Below are 23,353 nucleotides of genomic sequence, written 5' to 3' on the forward strand. Positions count from 1 at the left end.
CCTTATCTCTTTTCCCACCGACAGATCTGGGCAAGAGTAAAGGAGAACAAGTTTCCCCAAGGCACACTTTGATGAACCTACAAAAACTCCTCTTCCATCTGAATTAAGAGAAGAACTCTGGCATAGGTGGGGTAACCCTTAGTTTATAAGAGAGTCTAGGCATCGGTTTTGGCTCTGCCTCTGACAGCTACATTGACCTTAAGCAAGACACGTGACCTTTCCAAGTATCATTTTCTTCATTAAAGAAACAAGGAGCTTGGTGAGACCCCACCTGGGGCCAAGGCCGCCATGGCCAGGACAGGGGCGTGCCAGTGGGAGGTGCTCCAGGGCTGCTCCAAGCTGCCTGTGGCCCTCTCATCCTAAGAGTAAGCATTTAGAAATGTTCACAGCAGTTTCATTGACCTGTATCATGTCTATGAAATCAAATTAAGAAATGTTGGCATATATTTTGAGTGCTCTTAAGATTCCATTCCTCTAGTAATTTTTATTATCTCCTACAAAAGTAGGGTTTGCAATGAATTGAAAATTAAGGGAAAAGCAAAAACAAGCCTGGTCCTTCAGCACAGATAATGTGAGAGGTGCTACCTCTAAGGGATTCAGGTCTAAGTGCCTCATTTTATTGTTGAAGAAACTGTCCTGGAGAGAGGTTAGGAGCTGAGCCTAAGGTCAGCAATTTGGTCTGAGTCAACCCTGGCCAAACTCACTGAGGCAAATGAACTTTCCAGGTGGTCTGGCCAGGATTTTGAACAGGGGGCCAGCACATATGCAGTAACAGAATACTATACTGCCTCTCCCAGGTTCCTATGTGCTTGGTTTTCTTCAAGGATAAAGGTAAAGAGAAGGAGAGAAAGGGCTGGGCAGGACGGGGCCTCCAAAGGAGGATGAGAACTGGTTTCTCACTGCTGATACCAGTGTCCAATTTTAGCATACAATTGTGAGATTCCAGAGCAAGAGACAAAATTAATGCTTTTTACTGCTTACCTCAGGTACTGTTATATATGGGATCACCCAATGGGACGATTTGAGTCAAGTGTGGTCCTAAGATGAGCCTTTCAGACCTAGAGTCCTACACTTATTAACACCAAACACCAAACATTCTGGGGGAGTTTTTTATTAGCTGAATTTTGTGACTGATGGAAAAACGACGTGTGAATTGTGAGAGTGCTCTTTGAACATGAAATGCTATATTTTTATCAGAAAAGAATGCAAAACAGAAAACATAAGATCTAGAAAATCTTTTGGACTGACTTTGTAATTCTCTCAGATATTATACTTTATTGTTTGGAGCAGTTCTCCTAGATCCTATCTAAGAATAAGATGTTTGTACTTATTCATTAAATAATTAACTAGTTGCAAAATATCATCATGGTTTTTTGTTAGAGCTGGGTGGTGGTGGGCGGACCCCTGGCAACCTCCTTTTTCCATGAAGGCAGCATCCTGTTAACTTACAAGCTGACAGTATACTGGTTGTCATGGACAAGGAGCTCCTTTTTCTCTTGCTGATGTAGGAAGTCTTCCCAAGGGAGTAATGCTGCTAGGTAATGAAATCCACATCATTAACTCGGCCGCAGTTCCGTCTCACTAGCTCGTACTTTCTCTGATTTTTGGGGTCAAGAGTAGGGCCATTGTGCTGGCAGCAGTGCATCTGGCACTGGAGTGGCTCGTGGCTGGCTAAGTCGTGTGCGTTTGCTGGCTAACGGATTTCTCCCCAAATATATTTTACAAAATATGGGTCCAGATTAGCGGTCCATCTGTAGCTCACCTGGGGGGGGAGGGGCAGCTCTCATTGGGTAGTTGGCATTTTGAGTCGCACTGGAATAACCTCTGTACTGAGTGGTGTTCCTTCTGGTAGGACCTGAAATAAACGAGCAAGACAAAGTTAAAATCCACATTACTGGTTGTTTTATGGTTCCTGATGGGTTTTTGTTTATGGAAAACTGCTGAGTTGGGAATCCAGGTCTTCCATGGTCAGCAGGATCTGCAGGAGATGGGCTGCAGCGGGAGAGGGATATGTTTGAGGGAGGGACTCTCCTGGTAGCGAATGGATGGTAAAGGGCTAGAGGATGTTCTAACAGAGATAGCGTTTTTTTGCAGGCCTTCAAAAGAGGCAGATGGCACATTTTAATGTTTGACCTCATGTGCTGGACACAGTACAGAAGCCAGACGCGTGAGGCACATCATGGTCTCTGGCACGAAGCACACTTCACACCTCAGCACAAACTGCCTATCTGCTCAGGTCAAGGACCTCTGTGCGAGAGTTCATGGTCTGCAGGCTTCCAACTGAGCAGAGACCATGAAAGGTAATAGCAGACCTTTACCCTTGCAAAGGCATGAAGAACTGGAAAACAAGCTCATGCTAAATGAAACATCACCGTGTGCCCGACTTAGGACCAGAAGGCAGGGCCGCGGCAGCCAGAAGGGATCTCTGCAGAGATGTATGTGTTCGACAGGGAACATTAAAGAAGGTGTCAAATGGAACATGAAAGAGAGGAGGATTAAACCAGCTGGAAGAAGGTACAGAGGGACTTCCTCGTAAAGAGGAGCGCTGGAGAACAGACAAGGGCAGGAAGCGACAAGGCACAAACACACGCAGCAGAGCAGCTGGGTGGCGGGGTTTCGGGCAAGCCTGGCAAGGGGAGGTGGCCTGGGGGGTTCCCTCTCAGTACCTACACCCCTGCCCCTCATGAAGGTATAATAAAACATGGCAGCAGACAGTGTGGGGCCTGTGGAAGACCGCTCACACTTCCTCCTTTGCCCTGCTGTGACCTGGGGTCTGAGCCCAGGGGACGGCTTCACCTGGGCCAGGGGCCTCTGCCTGCCAGCTGGGTCTGGCCAGTGGGAGGCTCTGGCAGGAGACTGGAGGCCCAGAGGAAAGAGAAGGTGGGGGCATCTGTTCTGCCTGCATCTTCAGCTCAACTCCTCCCTCCGTCTGACCTTCAGGCTCAGGGTCACAGTGGTGGCCTGCTGTTCTTGGTCTCTGGGTCTCCACTTCATTCCCTTAATCCTGCCCGCATCTCTTTTATTTAAGTCTCTTCAAAAACTGCTGTTTTCTCAAGTAGCAACTGGTAACACAGACACACACCAGCATTTCTGAGTGGCTCCTGATCTGTTTTCTATTAGCCAGAGTGCAAGCCTACGTGTACCTGTGTAGACAGACTGCATGAAGGCCCATTCTGTATCTGGCATATGTGTCCTTATCCCACATGTGGGCTGGATTTTATAAAGACATCCACATTATATGCACACAGGGCACATATGACTACTCTGTGCCAGGCACTGTAATTTTTATAAACATCACTTCTACATAGAAAAAGAATCACAGGCCAGGGAAGCAGTCAGACTGGGGTGTGAGTTAGAGCATGTGTCTTCTAAGGAAGTGCTCCAAAGGGGAGGTGGGAGGGACCGGACCTGATGTGCAGTGACATAGTGAAACTGGGGAGTCGGTAAATGTGGTCAGTTCCTTCAAAACTGGCAGAAAGGGTAAGGTTTGTACTATTAACCACATCTGACTCGAAAGGGCTAGGAAATCTGAAGCCAACAAACTGACTTGTTTCTAAACACAATTAATATTGTAATGCCAGCCACACAACACTTAGCAGCTAAATCACTCAGCAAGGTTTAGCCTGATTTGCCTCAGTGTTGGTTTCCTCTGAAACATGTCACTCTGAAGAACACAGCCACGGGGAGTGGATCTGTGCACACGTGCGCGCTGGGGAGAGTGGCCGGAGGAGGGCCGGGTGGGAGAGCCCAGCAGCGCAGCGGCGCTTCTGTCCGAGGGGCCCACGGACACTTACGGGAGTTCTTGGGCAGCCCGGGGCCGATGCTGACCTGCAGCACCTTGTTACTGGGCTTGAGGATAGCCAGGTCACCGAAGCCTTGGTGGAACTGCACTTGCCGGGAGCCCGCTGCACTCCAGGGACCCCAGTTCTCCTTTTTCAACTTGAGTTCAAGCCTGTGACAAGCAAGATTGTTGGAATTAATAAGTTAGAATGAAGCAGTGAGAAAATGGCACCCACAGGCCCCAGCATGGAGCTCTGCTTTGGGGCAAACACACTATAATCAAGGCAAGACTGGGTCATTCAGGCCACCACAGGGCCTGAGGGTGGGCACGGCAGCTGGCAACCCACCCACCCAGAGGCATTTGGGGCCCAGCACCTGCGAGAAGCTGGGTGGTGAGGGAGGTGGTTACAGGTGCCAGTGTCACTCTGTCAGGTGCACACAGATGGGCCTGCCCAGGGGACAGAAGGAAGGGGACACTTTCCAGGCCACCTGCTGTGGTGTGTCACTGTGCCTCTCTCTGATTTCCCTGGGTCTGTGTTTGTGGAGGACTGAGAGATGCCAGACACAAGATAGTCCACATCTATTGAGCACAGCAAGTGTTCCTCCTTAGTGAAGTTCTAGTTCTCCACCATCACCCCGCCGCAGGCAGGGAGAAGCCCATGCTAGCCACCAAATCTGAACAGAAGGGAGGAGTACTTGCAGCTCTGAAACTCCCCAGCCAGTTCTTATTTTTCATCTTGCCTATACGTCTACCTCATCCAATTCTATATTTTGCTTCTCAAACTTGTATTTTCTCATGTTGCAAAGCAGAAAAATCATAATTTTAAGTAGCTGCCTATTATTCTGTTGAGTAGCTCAGCTATACATTTGCTTCCTTTTTTTTTTGAGATATTCCTTCATCACAAATTTCCAGACAAAAATAATTTCCCTTGGTACTGATGGCAAAATCGTTCCTTGGAAAAGCTGTCATGAAGTCACTGCTACCAGTTTCTGCTTCCCTGCAACCAGAGCAGCATTAGCAATAGTGTGTTTCCCTCATCGTGGGATTAAGGCTTTGCTTTGGCCTCATGCGTGGGAGCAGGAAGAGATGGAGGACATCCCCACTTTTATAGGTAAAAAAACTAAGTAATTCTCACTCTGCAAACAAGAGATGAGAAGCTCTATAGTATGGCAATTCCCATTCCACCAAAGCCGAAATGCTCTACCATAAGGTATATTCTGCATTCATTTTGGGAACTTATGTTCCCACTGCAATCCCTTCGTTTGCTTCCAGCCTTATTCTACTTCTGTCTGTTTTGCTAAAGAAGATATTCTTTTCTGTGTGATATATAAAAATTTGCCTTTTCCTGTCTCACTTTGGTGACTGTCCAAATGATAAACTACACCATTCAATGAAGTCATTATTTCACAAAAATGCAAAAACAACCTTTTCGAAGCCTTGACTACTGTTGGGACACTGTCTCCTGTAGGCCATAAGATTCCATGGGGAACGGAGGCACCCAGGGCTGGGCTTCACTGAAGCCACCTGAGCCAGTCAGGGCCCCACCCCACCCTGGAGGCCTCCCCTCCTCTCAGCCGGACCACAGCAGTGAGATCAAGGCTCCCTCTAGTTGTACCGAGAAACCTGAACCCCAGATTCCAACTTACGTGTTGCTGAATTTCAGAGGTAGTTGCTTCTGGGTTTTCTCCTCATAACGCTTTGCTAAGAGGCTCAAGAATTCAGTTTTGAAGATGGATTCAAGCAAACTGTCATACTCTTGCTCATGGAGAATAAAAATGTCATCCTGCATGGTACTGCAAAGAGATGGAAAGACTTAATCAAGTGGCACATTTGTTTACTCCACTATTCTTTTCCATTCTGTTTTTCAATCCTATAAGATAGCTCTAGGTTTCTACAAGAAACCTTCTCTAAGCAGTCATCTTTTGTTTTTTTAATTAAGGTATCATTGATATACAATCTTATGAAGGTTTCACATGAGCAACATTGTGGTTACAATATTCACCCAAATTATCAAGTCCCCTCCATACCCCATTGCAGTCACTGTCCATCAGCGAAGTAAGATGCTAGAGTCACAACTTGTCTCCTCTGTGCTATACTGCCTTCCCCGGGACCTACCTACAGTATGTGTGCTAATCGTAATGTCCCTTAATCCCCTTCTCCCTCCCTCCCCACCTGTCCTCCTCACCCCTCCCCTCTGGTAATCGCTAGTCCCTTCTTGGAGTCTGTGTGTCTGCTGCTGTTTTGTTCCTTCAGTTTTGTCTAAGCAGTAATCTTGAAAACAAAACACAATGAATAACATAAGGAAATTGCTGAAATCTGCTTCTGGAAAGTTTACATAGCCCACCAAAAGCATAATCAAAATACTTCTCCCACATGGTTTTTAAAATCAAGAATTTAAGGACAATTTAGTTTGTACTAAAAAAAAGTCTATTTTCAAATTCAACTTCTGTATTCTTAAAATCATAAAAATCCAGAATGAACATAGGTGAAAACAAACAGTTCCACCTAAGTTCAAAGTTAGTAGACTTTATGATACTATTGTAACCAGTAAATCCTAACTTGTAGGATTGTAGCTATTGTAAGAAACCCAAACATGAAGAGCTGCAAGCTCAGTTATCAAAAGGGAAACCACAGTCCTGGGCCTCACACGCACTTACTAGCAGCCTCCGGGTATTCCGTGTTCTGCTTCTACCGTGAGCCAGGTGCTGCTCAGTGTACAAACGCACCAAAGAGCAGATACACAAGACAGGTGCATACACAGCAGGAAACACAAGCAACACCTTCAAGCTAATGAATTTTGTGTGGCAGGGAAGGAACACACCTTCGGGGGAGCGGCAGGTTTGGACAGGGTAAGACTGAGGGAAATTCATGCCTGAAGGAGAGGGAAAGTTAGGAGCTGCAGGAGGACTGGAACAGAGGCTGAGGCAGACCAAGTCCTGGGCAAAATACTTAGTGGCAGCAGGACTGGCAAGACACAGTTCTGTCTCCAGGCCAAGCTAACTAGGCTTTATGGAAACTGCAACACACATACAACTGAGAATTTTTATTCCCAGCTGTGAGATGTATAGTCTGGTTGAAAAGGAGGCCACCAGTCCAAAGGCTTCATAATATACAAGGTTACAGTTACCTCCAAGCAGTACTGTCAAGTATCTAGGACAATGCTCTAAAGAACGACATTTCATTAAGGATGGTAAGTGGTTTTCCAAGTATTAAAAACAAAGTGAACCTGTTTCAAATGAACTGACTACAGTAACAATCTCTCCAGGTGCAGAAAATGAGCTGTGTCACGTAGGAGCTGTGCCCTGCTCCCGGGGCCACTGACACCACCACACCAATGGGTCACAAATGTGCTGTGACAAAGCCAGACAGTGAGCCAAGGAAGGGCAGAGGACTGAAGTCCCTTTGAAACAAGGGATTCTGCTTCCATGTAAAATCTGCTCCATTTAAATGGCAACTCCTGTGGTCTCTCTGTCCCATGACTAGGACAAGGGTGGGGTGGGTAGTCTGTAGGCCCGGAGGTCTTCCATGCACAGAGGGAGCCTTGGGGACGATCTCGGTGCTCAGGAATGTCCTCTCTGGCTGAGGCAGGGAGCCAGTGGCCTGTGCCGGATGGAACCAGGAGCCACAGCCTCGCCCCCTGAAGTCTTCCTCCCGGAGAGGGGTTCAGAAATCCATGAGAAAAAAGGTTTAAGGAAGGACCACAGCACAGGCGGAATTCAAAGACACAGGATGGCAGCACAAAGCACGGGGAAGAAGGGAGCAAGCCCGCGCCAGACCCCGGGAAGAAGTCTGCCCTTCACAGCCCGTTCACTGAACACGAGTGCGAGAGGAGCTCCTCCTGGACGTGAAGGCAGCCCATCTACAGGCATTCGGGGCACACAGTGGCCACGTGGGTGGAGCACTTGGGCATTATTATTGCCTCAGGAGTTTGTTTCCAAACTCACTACATCACGGCCGGCTTCCTGCACACTCTGGTGAACGCTGGGATATAGGCTTTTCTGCTGTGATGACGACTCTGACAGCTGGAGGTTTAAACAACATAGCCTTTTCATCTGTCATTCAGCAGCATGTGCAAAAGTAATTCAAGGCCAACCCGACAGTTCTGCCATGCCGGGGAGCCAGGCATCTACTCTTTTCCCTTTATGGGCATGACTAGAAGTTGTACAAGCCCCTTGTGCTCACACCTGTTTGGCCAGCAGTATGTCACATGGTTACACCTGGCTGCAAGGAAGCCTGGGATATGTAGTCCATGGGTAGAATGCCAGCTATTAATATATGAGAATGAGTATTCAGGAGAGCTCACAACCTCCCCTATACCCCCCCTTGTTCACAAATCTTTCCAGAGTAGAATTGGAATCCCTTCTTAAAATTGGAAAATAGTATACCTCAAAGGGTGTGGCCACAAACAGGCCACATCATTGTCCTGTTTCTAGGTAGATGAAAACTTAGGAATTGTCTCCATCACTTTAATTACAGCAATTCAAAACTCCAAACAAAAGGCATGTATGTAGGAGCTGCTGAGAACGGCTCTCCCAAGCCATTTGGAATTAATGAAATAAACTTCGAGCATCCTGGCATGGACATAAGACTGCTGTACTGGGAAAGGAGGGCAGGCAGTGGTGACGGACTGGGACAAGCAGCACCCTTTTCCGTGTGTGGGGTGAAGAACGAAACTCCAGTTTCAGCTGCCTGTCTGCATGCGTCTTTACCTGGCTGTACTTCAGGCGGGACAGACAGTGTTCAGCAGGGGGAAACGAGCCTCATGCAAGTACCCTTGAGTGGTTTGATGTGCTTAAATTTATTAGGAGTTTCATTACCATAAAGAAAAAAAGCAAGGAGGCCAAAACTTCAAGGTCAGTTATCAGCATGAGCCTGGAAATAAGAAAAAGTGTCTGGATACTTGGACTTCAACCATCAAATTCAAAAACCCCTTCCCTGTGATGACACAGGCATCAGTCGGCAAAACTATCCTCACCGGGGCCACAGTTCCAGCTCTCTCCCCTCTGCTCAGCCCTTGCTCCCAAATCTGAACACAAAGCTTTTACATTTATTTATTCTAAAAAAAAAATCAGACTTATCTTTGGACTTCACCTCTGTCTTATTCATACACTCGAGCTGCAATTCCTTACAGATGTTTGATGTCGTGCCCTGTGTTGAAAGACCCTTTACTAACCAGGCCCTGGCTCAGATCTCTACTTGTTTCCTATCCCCTCATCCTTGTGGCTTATTATTGTACTGCTGACACTAGACAAGTCGTGTTTTGCTCCCTTAACCAAGAGCTCCTTTCACAAAAATGTTAGTTACAAAATACTGAGTAAAGTCTTAAAGGAGTTTTTTTTTTTTAGACTGAAAAAGCAATTTCCTAGGACAGCCCTGCCTTTATAAAAATTTTTCCTGATTGTGAGACACATGCTTCTTTTAGTAACTTGCAAAGTACAGAGGGGAATAAAGAAGAAAATAAACCTTTCCCAGAAGTCTACCACTCAGAGAAGCCAATGAGCCCAGTTTTGGATCCCACTGATTCATCCTTCGTCAGGCCTCAATGTGGGACTTCCAGAAGCTTCTCCTGACCTCCAGCTGAGAAGGCTCAATCCATCAAATTTTGTATCCCAGGAGGATCTTGTTTTTTCCTTTCTGGTCACAGGCAACCTGTATGGCACAGGTTTACTCGGGTGTCTGCTCCCTCTTCAGAATGGGAGGGAATTCCTTGGGGCACTAACTATGTCTCATCCCTTGGAATCCCAGGAGTGAACATATCACAGGTGGTTTGTCTGTCCAAAAATGTTGACTATTTCCAGGTTCCCAAAGCTCAAAGGCCACTGTCAGGACTTCAGTAATGTTTCAGGTCAGCTGAGCAGGTAGTGAAGCAGGTGCTCTTAGTGCCAGAGGTTTAGGAAAAGCAGGCAATGAAACATTCTGGGCAGGAATGTGGTGACCAGGGAAACTTGGAGCCTCTGTCTAAGCCCCCCTCCTCTTTACGGGTTGCTTTTCCCTTTCCATCAAGCATTGGAAAATCTACTGACCCAGACAGGCAGCCATGTGGCTTTTGGTCTGAGGCTGCTGGTGGTCAGCTATTGGAGTGAGAGGACTCTTAGAAGCTTCATCAGAGAAAGCCCCAAATAGGAGATTTCATGGCACCAATCTCATCACCTGCAGTAGGAAAGCCAGTAACACAGGCTCTTATACACCTGTGGCCACCCTTCCAGGACACTGAGCTTTTCAAATAAGAGTGAAACCAGGTCAGTACTTGGAAAGAAGCAGCCCTTGAAGGATCCTTCAACAACGTAGGCTCGCCCTTCTGTCGGCAGATACCTCAAGCCTCGGAAACCCGATGCCTCAACTAGACATGGGTGTGCCAACTCCTGCTATTTCCACCAAGTCTCCAGGGAAGGCAGAAATGCCAGGCATCAGTGTATTAGTCTAACTTTTATTTCAGTAAATTTTCCTGTTCACATTATCCTAGAGTCCCTTTGAGCAACGCAGTCTTCAGATCTCTCAGATATTGGACCTATCCTATTATTTTTTTTAGCAGTTAAAAATTTTTAGAAAATTTCACTCATGATTCAACTAGGTATATTTTAGCATGCTTATACAAAATAAAGACTTCTAAAGCTATGTCTACTGGAAGATTAGAAAAAAATTTTTTATTATAGAAAGTTTCAAACATATAATAAAATAGAATAGCAGAAGGAACCTCCACATGTCAAGAGGCTTCAGCAATTATCAATCCATAACCTTATTTATCTACACTCCACTGCCCCCACTTCCACACACAAACTAGGTCATTTTAAAGCAAAGCAGAAATATTCTATTATTTTTTCCTTGAATAGTTCAGTGTGTTTCTCTAAAAGATAAAGCCTCTTTAAATAAAAATAACCACAATACCACGATCACTTTTAAAAGAAATGAACAATAAATCCTTCATATCAAATATTTAGTCATGCTCCCATTTGCCAAGATGTCTCATAATTGTTCCCGTATGGCTGGTTTGTGCAAATATGGAGCTGTGAGCCCATTTTGCTTTGACAGTAGTTGTAGGAGTTAGAGATGGGCTGAAAGACCAAGCCTGTGGGACACTTTGACAGCCCTAACTAGAAGAAAGCCATTAGGTGACCTTTCCAGCTAACAGTCAAGCAGGAAGGCTCCAAGTCTGCAAAACACATACACGTTACAACTTTTCCCCTGAAGGGCAAGACAACTGTTAAAATCATTATACCAGTATTGAAATATTTTGAGAAAACACACACACATCCACATTTCATGGTCTGGTACCACAATCAGTTTCTACTCTGGTTCAATTCTGTACATACTGCCAGCCAGCTAGTTGCATTCCTAAACTGACCCAGAGCACTGGCCTAATGCAGTGAATGGAGGAAGTGAGGGAACAGCATTAATCTCAGTTAAGTGTGAGGCCGGGTAACTGCATCATGCAGAGATCACAAGTTAAAGTGACTCAGGCTCTTTGTATTCCCTTGAGCCAGAACAACTTTCAGGCTAAGTACGTCATTTTATTACATCCTCCAACAGGGAAAGGCCACAACGAAGCAAATGTCCAAGACCATGAATACTAACGAGGAAGCAGAAAAAGAAGCTGATTTTACCATGAGACACTGTACCCCAAGAGGCTGCCAGAGAAGATACAATAAATGAAAGGAAAATAATCTTTCAGTGTGAATATCCCACACCTTGATAAGCCTCAAGAATTTTATCAAGATGGTTAAGTATCAAAGTGCTTGACAAACATAGATACCATATGATTATTTATGGCCAAGTGTTCCTTGAATGGTCTAGGGGCTGAAGACAGACTGGGCAATAAGAAGAATCAGTCTCAAGAGTCATGAGCAGCTACTGTCAAGGGTACACAGCACATTTCAGCTGACCCAGCTGGGCCCAGGTATCGTTGGTCCCCAAGCAAGAAAAAAGGAGAAGCTTCCAGGTAGGTTCCTTGGAACATGAAGGGCAGTCTCAAGGCTCAGCTAGCCAGGACGAGTGTGGCCAGAATGCTGCGCACCTCAGCTTGCGACCCAGCAAGCCAGACGCTCAGGAAGACCTTCCGAATATCAGACAGTGCCCAGGGCTTCTCCTTGAAATCCATGGTACCGGAGGTGGGGCTGCAGAAAGGCTGCCTGCGGACTAATCTGCTTCGAAGTCTTACCACGTCTTGAGTAGAAATGTTTTAAACACTTCACCTCACTGTACCGCTTGGCCCTTTCTCAGGAAAACTGGGGACATTTTTCCAATAGAATCAGAAAACACTGGGACATAAGCAAGAACGAACACAACTTGAACTCTGCTTGGGATGCTCACACTGGAGCCAGGATTGCCAGCTGCTAGGTTGGAGCCTGAGCACAAAAAAGCCTGCTTTTTCCTGAGAGCAGCAGTTCTGTCTTCCATGTGGAGTAAGTTCAGAGGCATCCCAGTTCCAGGAAGACATGTTCATGAGCGGCCAGAACATCACTACTTCCAACCAAGGGTGGCCCGAGGCCTGCGCCAGCAGAGGGAGCGCTGTCTTCCGAGAGCCCAGGGGCGCGACTCCAGGAGGAAGCTTTGGGGCTCAAAGGGGATTGTTCTTCCTCTTCTTGGCCTTCTGTGGACTGGGAGGGTTACCTCTCAACAGACGGAACTCAGTCTGAGAGTTCTGAGCGTGGCAAGATTTGGGGAAGTCTCCTACTGCAGAGGCGCCCCTCTGCCAAACCTCCAGGAGCTGACAGCAAGAGTGAAGGCCCTGCCCAGGACTTGGGGTTCAGGGGAGCAGCTGGCGATGACTCCAGGGTTGCACATTATGGCGACCAGTTTGTATTCCCTCCATTGCTTGAACAGGCAGAGAGGACCTTCAGGAGTCCAAAGAGACTTTCCTTCCAGGACATTCGGAAGTCGCAGCAAACTAAAAAACACGACCTACTGGCCACCTCTGCTGGTGACATGGGTTGGGCCTTCAACATGGATGAGGTGGGCTTGGGGACAGGGCCCTGGACCCTCGGCCTCACCTCAGTAAGAACAACTGTCTTCTGTTTCACTCTGCTTCTGTAGCAGGTGTACTTCTCAAGTTTTGTGGGGACAAAGGAAGTGCGTATCCCTCGATGAGAGGGGTTGCTCAGAGGCAACCTTTCCTTGGTGCCCCATTCCTGCTGGGGCAGGCCTCCCCGAGACGCGTGACCTTGGGTCTTTTGGGGAAGAAGAGAAATGCAGCTTTCTTCGTCATGAGTTTGACAGCTGGGCTCACCTGTACTTTCTCCAGGCTGCGTTTGAACAGTGTTTGGCGACAGACACTAAGGAGAGATGGGGCAGCCCTGCCTGGACACCCTTGCCACTTACCTGAGGGACACAGACGTGATCCTCTCCACCTCAATTCTCCGCTTCAGCACTTCTTTCACGAGGCCTTTGTCTGGGCCCTGTGTGACCTTCTCTCGTCCAATTAAGTACAAGCACTTCGGAGTAAGAAGCAGGTCTCGCTTTACACCCTGGAAAGAGATGTGCTTTAAGAAGGTGGATAGGCACGTCAAAGCGACATTACCAGATGCAGGGGAGCTGCCTTATGTAACTAACTTTCACTACCACTGGGTGTCACTCATTTATCATCTAAACGGGACCCTTGAGAGCAAAAGGGGACGTTGTTAATGATAATTAGACTGGCACATATGAAATTGCTCATATTTGACTCTCTTACAAAAATGCTGAATTCATATGGAGCCACTAAGGTATCAATCAGGACTATAAGGGGCAAAGGGACAGCTTCAGACAAAGCAGCACATACGGTGACCCTACCAGTAATCTGCTACTATTTCTCAAACAGGAACCCCTCAACTGTCTGCATACATATTTTTTGCAAGTCCATGAAACAATGTTTTTTAAAATTGATAAATTTCCATTTCAATGATAATCCTTAAAAAATTGAATGTAAACATACTTTTGAATACGTGGCTTACCGACTACCTTATATCCAAACACTGCTGAGAGACCTAAGCTCACAGGTTTGCATTCAAATCTGCCACCAGAGCAGCTAGCACCATATTCAGTTTGTAGGAATGATCTGGTTTCAAGCAAAACAATACCATCCTTGTTAAATTAATAGTGTTACTTATTTCATTTTTTTTTCCTCGCCAAAAAGGAAAACAAACATAAAAAGCTCTTCATAGGTCTATAGCTACTGTAGATTCACTATGAAGGCCAAGTTCTTATCAGGCAAAGAAAGAAACTGTCTAAGGGAGGAGGCAGAAAAATCAGCGGTTCCTCCAGAGGTAACTGGAAAGCCTTAATCATTCTCTCAGGGTAAAAGGCTAAGAACACTTTGTGATACTGCTTGATATTCAGAATCTTTTGACCCAGTGACTCCATCCCTAAAAATGTATTCTAAAAGCAGCAGCAGACAAATGCACAAAGTGTGAAAGGATGCTCACTAGGTCCTTTTTTTTTTTTAAATGATAAACAAAAGCCCACTATGAATGGATTGAGGAGAAATTGGTTAAAAATACAATGAAGCAGAGGCGGAGCCAAGATGGCGGCGTGAGTAGAGCAGCGGAAATCTCCTCCCAAAACCATATATATTTTTGAAAATACAACAAATACAACTCTTCCTAAAGGAGAGACCAGAAGACACAGGACAACAGCCAGACTACATCCACACCTGTGAGAACCCAGTGCCTCGCGAAGGGGATTAATGATAACAAAATTAAAAAAAAAAAAAAAAAGACAGTTTTGAAAACAGCAAAAAAAAAAAAAAAAAAATACAACGAAGCATCCACTGAATATAATACTATGCAGCTAAACAACATAATCTATATGGATGCTTCCTGGATGGATTTTAATCCGAAAAGTTCTCCTGGACATATTTTAAGGAAATATACAAAAAAAAGGACATAAACTATCATGTAATGTAGATCTGATTTTTAAAAAACTATATACATGCATGTCTGTTTAAAAAAGTTCTAACATGCAAAATGTTAACAGTGATTGTTTCTGGGTATAGGTAGCTATTTTTTGGGGGGCTCACCTGTATTTTCTCAATTTTTCTACAAAGAACACGGTCTGTTTTGGTAGTAAGAAAAGCAAAATTATGAGTTATTTTTTAAACTAAGGAATCTGGTGACTCTCAGAGGTGGGCGGTCAGCATGTACCTTGAACCTCCTGTCGTACTTGGTCACTGTGTCTGCAAAATCAATCTTCTCCCTCTTGCCCACAAACTGCTGGAGCTCCGGGTGCTCGTCCATGCCGATGTAATCCCCAATGAAGTTCCTGTTAATACTGTTTCTCCTTCTCTCCTTCTTGTTCAGCAGGAGGTCAGAGGCTGCAATTCCCAAAAGGGCAGAGAAGGGAGAAGGGTCAGTCTCCCAGAAAAAAGGAGAGAAGGAGTGTGGAAACATAATGAGAAACTCTAAATGAATGCAAGATTTTTAACACATGACATTATATGCAAAGTAAAATGAACTTGTAACTTCACTGAAAGTTCAATTTTATTCTTGAGATTAATATGCTAAAAGCATGGAGCAAAATGACTAAAGTACCTTCTTCTCTCATTTGGACATATTTCTTGCGGGCCACAAATTTCCTCCATGTTTTCTGGATCACTCGAGCGTACCCATCATACTTCCTCTCTCTCATTTCTTCTAGAAGAAATAGCTGTGAATGTACAGAAGACAAATGTGAGCCAATTCACAAGACTGAGCACCACTTTTTTTTGTTACTTCAGGGACACTCAGTCTAGTCAAGGACATATGGAGAAGCAGCTTCTCAGACTCATGAACAAATGTGAAAAAAGGATTACTCTGTTGTTTGTGGAGGGCTGTTGTTGTGGGGGACTGTATTTTTAAAATAAAACATAATGGAAAATAGCTGGACCTGAGTATTCAGTTGGACCTTAATAATGGACTCTGCCCTGCTTTGCACATGATCTCTATGAGACTCAAATGAGTGACTCAACATGTATCCATTTATTCCCCACCATGGTCCCGAGAGGACACTAGGAGGCTAGAGCCGATGTGTTGCTGGAGGCTGTGTTCTGTGCTGTTTATGGCCTCATAATAGAATTTTCCAGCTTTTTGCAGGAGCAGAGCTTGTGTTGCCATGGAACGAGGCTGCCCTACTTCCAGTTCCATGGAAGTATAGATTTCCTGCTTCACAGAATTCTCCAAGGAGTCTCTGGGACAGAGGATAATATGCACAGTGACTGGAGCTGGGCTTAGATGTGCTAGTCAAGAACTGGACTCACCAAACAGGACTTGAAGCTGTTAAGGGCCCATAACTGGCAGGTGTTGAGACTCAGGCTATATTAACAATACTGAGGGTGAGGGGATAAAGGGGCACAAAAATTCTCAATCATAATCTAACTTGGTCATGGGGAGAATACAGGATGGAAAATATAGCCAGTGATTTTGTAAGTGCACTAGTGAGGGTGAGGATTTAATAATATGGGTAATTGTTGAACCACTATGTTGTATACTTAAAACCAATGTAAGACTATACTTGAATAAATAAGACTAATACTGATTGTTGCACCCCACTCAAAGCAGCTCAACAACAATGCAGATGAGAGCAAGTTGCTGTAGTAAGTGTGCACTGTAGGCCAGGAATCATTCTAGACACTTTACATGTACAATTTCATTCAGTCAGCCCCTCAACAACGACATGAGCACGTTATCTTTGTTATTTCCATTTTACAGACCAGAAAATTGGAACTAAGATTGGCTGGGGCTGAAAAATGAATCAAAGTCTTCTGGGCTCTGCCAGCCTCTTCCTCACTTTGACATACAAGCCTTTCTCTGTAAATCTATACGTGGTCAACTTGTAAAATGGTGGGAAACCACTCACCTAGGAAGTGGTTTACATGACTTCCTAGGAAAAAATAAATAAAACGAACCAACAAAAACCTAAAGTAGAAGTGATGAATAGTCATTGCAAAAATGTTCCAACAGTAAACAGGCAACTTTAAGGACAGCTGGGCTTGATTTGTTTGCTTATCTGAGTCTCACTCAGGATCCACATCTATCCCTTCCTGTCACTCAACTTCTCCTTCTTGTAGCCATAGCAATGCAAAACAACATCTCAAACTCAAAATACCAGGAAAGGGGCCACCTCATTCCGCAGTCAGGGCCTTATACAACTGGTAGGAGGAGCTTATTTCTAAAAACAAAAGGGAATACACAGTTTCATTGGACAGAATGTTTACAATCTAAGCCTTGTGGCTGCCTGATGTAAGAATATTGGTTAACGCTTCTTATCTTGTGTGTGGGGTTTCTGAGTAAGCCTTGTTTTGTTTTTCCCAGAACTATTTTGGGAGTGTCACTGAACATACACTTGTGACCCAGAAAGGAAGAGGCAACCAATTCCCAACTTCCTATAGACTATCAAAGGTTAGCTGGGTTTTAGGTTCTTTCCAAAAGGCATGGGAGTTAGAAATTGGGGAGGCCCAAGAAGAACAGGGAGGAAACCCCGCCCCCCAACCACGTGCATATGTAGCAAATAAGCAAAACCAAAGCCTCTGGTGCCTGATGTCTCATGTGGGTTCTTCAAGCAAATGGGTTATTTTGTATATTCAGCACATTACTATAGGAGTCAAAATCACGAGGTGGATTTTTAAAAACCAATCGTTGTAAAATTTGTAACATCAGGGGCTAGATGTGGATGGATGAGCGATGAGGGAGGGGAGAGAGTAGTGGTGATGGTGGGTGTGTGCATGTGTGTAAAAAAATGGGGGCAAAAAGAGAGGCAAGTAATGGTAATAAAGCATTTGGGAGGAAAACAAGGAAAAGAAAGACCAGAAATAAATCTTATTTTGGAAGTAGAACCCCACAGCTCAACTAAATCAGAAAAAAGAAGTTTGAAAAATATCAAGGCTATTTTACTTGTATGTGAAAATTTAGCAAGTCAAAAAAGTAAGAACGGGTATAAAACAACAGAGGAGCTCGGCACCGTGCTGATACATCACTCCCTCCCGTTTTAGAAAGAACAGGAACTGTTCTGTGGGTTGCTTAATGGTGTATGACACAACATTTTCATTTTATATTTGGAAATGCAATTGCTGTGAAGCTGCAAATAACTCCAAGTGGAAAATGCTACCACAAACTTTTCATACACGGGTCCTATCGCTGTGTGCCACTGATTTATTTAATACTTTTTATGGTTCACAAAGCCATTGAGCTCCAGCCCTGATCAGTTCTGGGTCTCAGGCCGGCCCACGGAGGCCAGCAGAACAGCAGCGGTGGGCCACTCCAGAGAAGAGAACTCCCTGCGAGACGGGGACTCGCCTCAAACAAGCGCTTCCCCGTCACCCACACCGCAACTTCTCTCGTTATTCTCTTTGACCTGGTGACTCATCTTGCCAAGTTTAGCACAGCCTCTTGAAATGGCATCTTGTGATCGTTAGAGGAACCTCAGGAGATGATGATGTTGACCCTTGGTTAGTTCCAGCGGTTTCTCTAACCGGAAAAGTAATGTCTTCATTCCATAGCCCCAGAGATACCTGGGCGGACCTCAGGGCTCTGCGGGTCCCGCTCCACCTGAGAACATAACAGCCTGAGGACTTCTTAGGCTCACAGGAACCACACCCTCCTCGGGAAAGACAAAGAGGTTCCTCTAGTTAATCTGTGGAGCTCTAAGAGGTTTGTGAACTGTAAAACTTATGTATTTGGACTCCTTACTGGTAACTATTCACGTTGTATAAGCCCAGAGATTTCTCCTCCTACCCACTCAGCTACTTAAACTTTTTTCCCAGGCTCCCTGATGGCCTGGATACCGTCCTGGAAATTCTTCCCCCGGCTCTGCTCCACCCCGGGGCCGGAAGCCCGAGCCTGTGCGTTGTGACCGGCCTGGTGTCTCCGGGAGAGGACGCAGGTTTACCCACGCCTCCTCTGTGGGACAGACAAGTGCCTCCGCTTAGACGCTATTGGACACCATAAATAACATCTGGGACCCTCCTAAGAGCGACTTTCTCTACAGGGCATACAAAACAGACAGGTGCCTCTGACCTCAAGGAGATGACCGTCTAGGCTGGGAGAGAGAAAGTGCGTGAGAAAAGAAACCGTTGTATGATGCCATCTTTTTATACAAGCTGAGTGCTCTGAAGGCTATGAGGGAACAGGGGTGCGGGGAGTGACCCACACTCGGACTGGGGGCAACGGAAGCCCACCTTGAGATGACGTTTAAGGCACCAACTAAAGGGCGAGGAAAGAAGCTGTGTGTTGTGTGGAGGTGCACCCAGAGAGGGGCTGCGGGGGGAGGCGGGGAGGGGCGGGCCGAGCACTCACGGACTCGGGGGCTTTGATGAACACTTTGCTCCTCCCGAGCTGGAACTGGTCGCTGTCCATGTTAACAGACTGCAGCAGGTGGAGGACACCTTGTCTCTCATCTCCTCGCCAGGACGGCCAGGTGGCTTTGGTCAGAATGGCGTACCTGTGGGGGCAAGTTGCGGAGAAAGGGCTCGGACTCAGCCTCCCGCGGGCACCTGGTACTGCAGGCGTCCTGGCTGTTCACCCTGTTCACAGGCTTCGGGACGGCTTCCAGGACTGCAGCAATCCACTGGGTCTGGGACGCCCGTCTCGGAGTTGCCTCCCCATCCCTCCCGAACCAACCGTTTCCATGCTAACGCCCTGGTGAAAATCAGCTTTTCCTTTCTACCACTGTCTAAAAATAGCATTGCTGAAGGTCACCAATGACACTCTTCATGCAAAATCAAACAGTATTTGCCCTGATTTCCTCAGAGCACTGAATAGTTAACTCAGTTGTAGAAAGCTCCCTATAGCAGCTGTTATTATTACCATGTAACCACTTTCATCACTGGAATTCTGTGCATCTTGAGTCATGAGGCCCCAGGGACCTGGTCCCTGGCTATTCTCGGCTATTCTCCAACTACTTCCTCTCTGGCGCACCATGTTCCTGCAGGATGGCCTCTTCTTCATGCACACTGAACCTGCTCCCTCCTCAGAGCCTGTGCCCATGCTGTTCCTTCTACCAGACATGCTGTTCTCCAAACTCCTCATGTGGCTGGCTCCTACCCAGGGGGACCCCCTGCAGACAGGCCTTTGTTCCATATAAGCAGAAATTGCCCCCCTGCTATTTTCTCTCATAAAAATAGTATTCTGCCTTCAGAGCATTTATCATCACTTGTAACCTGTGGGTCAGCCATCCCAATCTCAGGGCATAAGAAACAGCAACAGCCCAAAGGAAAAACTACTTTCTTAGAAGTAGTGGATTTCAAAAACAGTAATAAAGCTCTTTCATCTGCTACCTCTTTGTTCCATAAAATTTGAATTAGAAAAAGTCCCTTATATTCTGCTCCGGTATCATGTACCAGGAAGACATAATTATTTCTGATAAAAATGCTAAATATGACTTCCTTCTGTCATAAAGGAAATTAAATAGATATAGAAGATATAGTGGTACTCCACTGAAAACTTAAAATCATGTAATGTTAGAAAGACACTAAATTTCATCCTTTAAAAAAACAAGTAACACAGAACAATTTCAAGTATAGGTCCTGCCAAATACACTTCTGTGGAAATATAAAAGTCAGTCTAAATTTATACATGGACTGTACAAAAGCTTTGAGGTTAAATACTTCAAGCTTGTTTTCTTAAGTAGGTTAAATATTTACTGAACTTGTCTTCAAACTATTAATTTGTTCAAGTCAAGTTAAACCTCAGCTCTTCACATGTCACAATTATGAATTCCTGAACGTACGTGTTACATGAAACAGACCAAATATTTGTGGCTACTGATTTATTCTACAATGAATGATGGTAAAAAGAATTGTTACAACCTAACTAAAAAGGCAAATAACTCAATTAAAAAAATGGGCGAAGGATCTGAACAGACATTTTTCTAATGGCTACATTCATTTGAGACAGTCCTCAACATCATTTCCCATCATGGGAATGTAAATCAAAACCACAATGAGGTACCATTTCATACCCACGAGGATGGCTAAGAATAAAAGCCAGATAATAACTAGGTTGACAAGGATGCAGATAAATGGGAACCCTGAAACACTGCTGGTGGGGAAGTAAGATGGAACAGCCACTTTGGAAAACAATCCAGCAGTTCATCAGAAAGGTTACCATCAGACCCAGCAATTCCATTTTCAGGAATGCACCTAAGAGAAATAAAAACATATGTCCATATGCAAAATTGCATATGTGAATGTTGATAGCACTATCTGTTATTCTGAACAGCCAAAATGTGGCAATAACTGAAGCTTATCAACCGATGAATGAACAAGTAAAATGTGTTACCTAGGAATATTGTAGTTTACTCCGTTGCACCGCAATGGAATACTATTCAGGAATGAGTAGGTGAAGTGCACGTACATGCAACACATGGATGGACCTTGAAAACATAATCCTACATGGAAGAACTGGGGATTGACGACTAGGGAAGTGGGATTTCTTTTCAGGTGAAGAGAAGAGTCACCAAAATTAATGGTGGTGATGGGTGCACAATTCTATGAAAATATTAAAGACCAATGAATCGTATACTTTAAATGCATGAATTGTGTGGTCCATGCATTACATCTCAATAAACCTGCTTTAAAGAGTCCAGAGTCACCAGTCATTACCTCTGTAGGAATTTTTGGAAGATGCGCCGATAGGCATAACCAGCTCTTCTCACCCGAATGTTTTCTTTCAGACCCAGGTATTCTACTTGGTGCTTTACCCTAGAAAGGAGGAAACAGAGCCGGGACATTACTGGATGATTTTCAACCCACTCTCCTACCCACAAACCCCCAAACCCCCAATTCCAAGCTGCAGGGATACATATTAGAAAGACTGCAACTCACAGTTCAGCATCTGAGCTGGCCCTCAGGTTATATATATTATTACTTTAAAAACATTTTATTATGAAAGACAGCAATTACAGCAGATACTTTATCTGTCTATTTTAAAAAGCAGTAAAACAAAGAGCTATATATATCTATCATCCAAATTATGAATCCAGTTTTTCAAAACACTAAAGGAAAGGACTTCTAAGTTTTGGTTTAAAAGACCCTAGGGCTGTTTTGTTACCAACCTTAAGTTTAATAGTAATTCTAGACCCAATGAGATTACTTCCAAGGCTTTTCAAATACAAGGTCAGAGAGAGCATATATAAAACTTAATTTCAAAAACCTAAATTTAAAATGTTCTAATAATATGTTATTTATAGTTTTAATTGGTTTTACAATAGTAAAAAGAAAACTGTCAGTCTATTTTGGAAATGGATGCAGGGTACTGCTGGGCTGAGTCACACAGATCTTCCTCAGAGAAAATGCCCCGTGCCTGCACCCTGCAGATTCTGGCTTAGGCCTGGTGCCCCTGGGGTGCTCGCAGACATGTGAATCATGAAAGCGCCCCCCCTGCTGAGAAGCAGTGTCCTGACTGATGGATCCTGGACACAAACTTCCGACTGTCCACTCCGGGAAGATAAATAGGGCCTTTGTGGCATATTATGCCGGCTGGCTGCATATAGACACTTGGAAACATGATACGGAGGAAAATGAGAGACCAAGTAAACTTCCTCTGCCTTTGAAGATAGCATGTCAGAGTTATTCTGTGGCAGGGAGGCAGTTCACCATTCTCCTCATTCGGTACATTTGGGGTTGAGTGCACTGACATGGGCTCTGGGACTGGGCCCCCTGTGAACCTGCTGTGCTGTAGAGGCAATGGGTAGCACCCTCCTTACGGCTTCACATCAGTTCCGACAGCTGCCTCCCCAGCAAAGCTCTCATGAAACCCATCATTGCCAATGAAGCCCCTCACTTGCCGACACCGACTATGTGCCACTAGGCACCACCCCGTGCAAGGTGCTAGGGAGGCCAGAAGACCTCACAGGCAGCACAGTGGTCAGGAGCCAGGTTCTGGAGCTGGGTTCCCGGTACACCCCGGCTCTGCTATGTTGCCTCTCAGTTTCCACTTCTGCAAAATGGGGATGGTGACGTCAGCTCCCTCATCCTAGCTGGGTACACTCCACGGTAAAGCACTGCACAGGCCCCTGGCATAAACAACACAGAGCTGTGATTATTCTAACATGTTCAAAACTATAACAAGTAAACCAGTATGGCAGAATAGAGAAATAAACAGATTTCTCTTCATGAGAGGGTTCTCAGAAATGGTGACAGGGACCTGGGCCTGAGGGGTGAGTTGAATCCATCAGGTGCAGAGGAGGGCAAGGCGGGGGACACAGTGAAAGCACAGGCACGAAGATGGGAAAGGGCTCTGTAGAGGCTGGTGGGACAGGAGCAGGTGGAAAAATTAAGCTGGACAAGGTGGGCAGCTGGGACTGCCCAGGAAGGACGTGGCACATAGTGACGGGTGTTTAAAGTCTCAAGTCTGATTGGTCTTACTTGAACCAGCATCCAGAAAGGTCAACCCCTTCAAGATGATTAATTTAAAAAATCTTTCTATAAGAATTAATCTTCAATATACACATTCAGTTTGTGACATATATCTAGTTAACTAACGGAGTAAAAATCTGATTCAGGAAAATAAATAATTTTCCTTTCTCCCACCCTCCAAACCCAAAACTTACCACTGGCCTTTTCTCTACTAAGGAAAATACACATGAGGTTTTTGGTTAGAAATATTTGCTCATTTTAAGTACTTTTTG

General features: G+C 45.2%; 1 protein-coding gene across 3 annotated transcripts in view; it reads right to left on the minus strand.

The window, feature by feature from the left end:
* The window catches only part of MYO1E (myosin IE), a 197,502-nt gene that overhangs the window by 22,627 nt on the left and 151,522 nt on the right, over positions 1-23,353 (minus strand). For all 3 annotated transcript variants that reach the window (XM_036903024.2, XM_036903023.2, XM_057488848.1), the window contains 8 exons: positions 21,327-21,425; positions 19,021-19,165; positions 15,283-15,397; positions 14,896-15,065; positions 13,097-13,242; positions 5,428-5,574; positions 3,795-3,952; positions 1,763-1,855 (listed from right to left, as the gene is read on the minus strand). In XM_036903024.2, the coding sequence (XP_036758919.2) occupies positions 1,763-1,855; positions 3,795-3,952; positions 5,428-5,574; positions 13,097-13,242; positions 14,896-15,065; positions 15,283-15,397; positions 19,021-19,165; positions 21,327-21,425 (1,073 nt within the window). The remainder of the gene's footprint in view (positions 1-1,762; positions 1,856-3,794; positions 3,953-5,427; positions 5,575-13,096; positions 13,243-14,895; positions 15,066-15,282; positions 15,398-19,020; positions 19,166-21,326; positions 21,426-23,353) is intronic.

Source organism: Manis pentadactyla, chromosome 11, assembly GCF_030020395.1.
Source record: "Manis pentadactyla isolate mManPen7 chromosome 11, mManPen7.hap1, whole genome shotgun sequence".
Lineage (NCBI taxonomy): Eukaryota > Metazoa > Chordata > Mammalia > Pholidota > Manidae > Manis > Manis pentadactyla.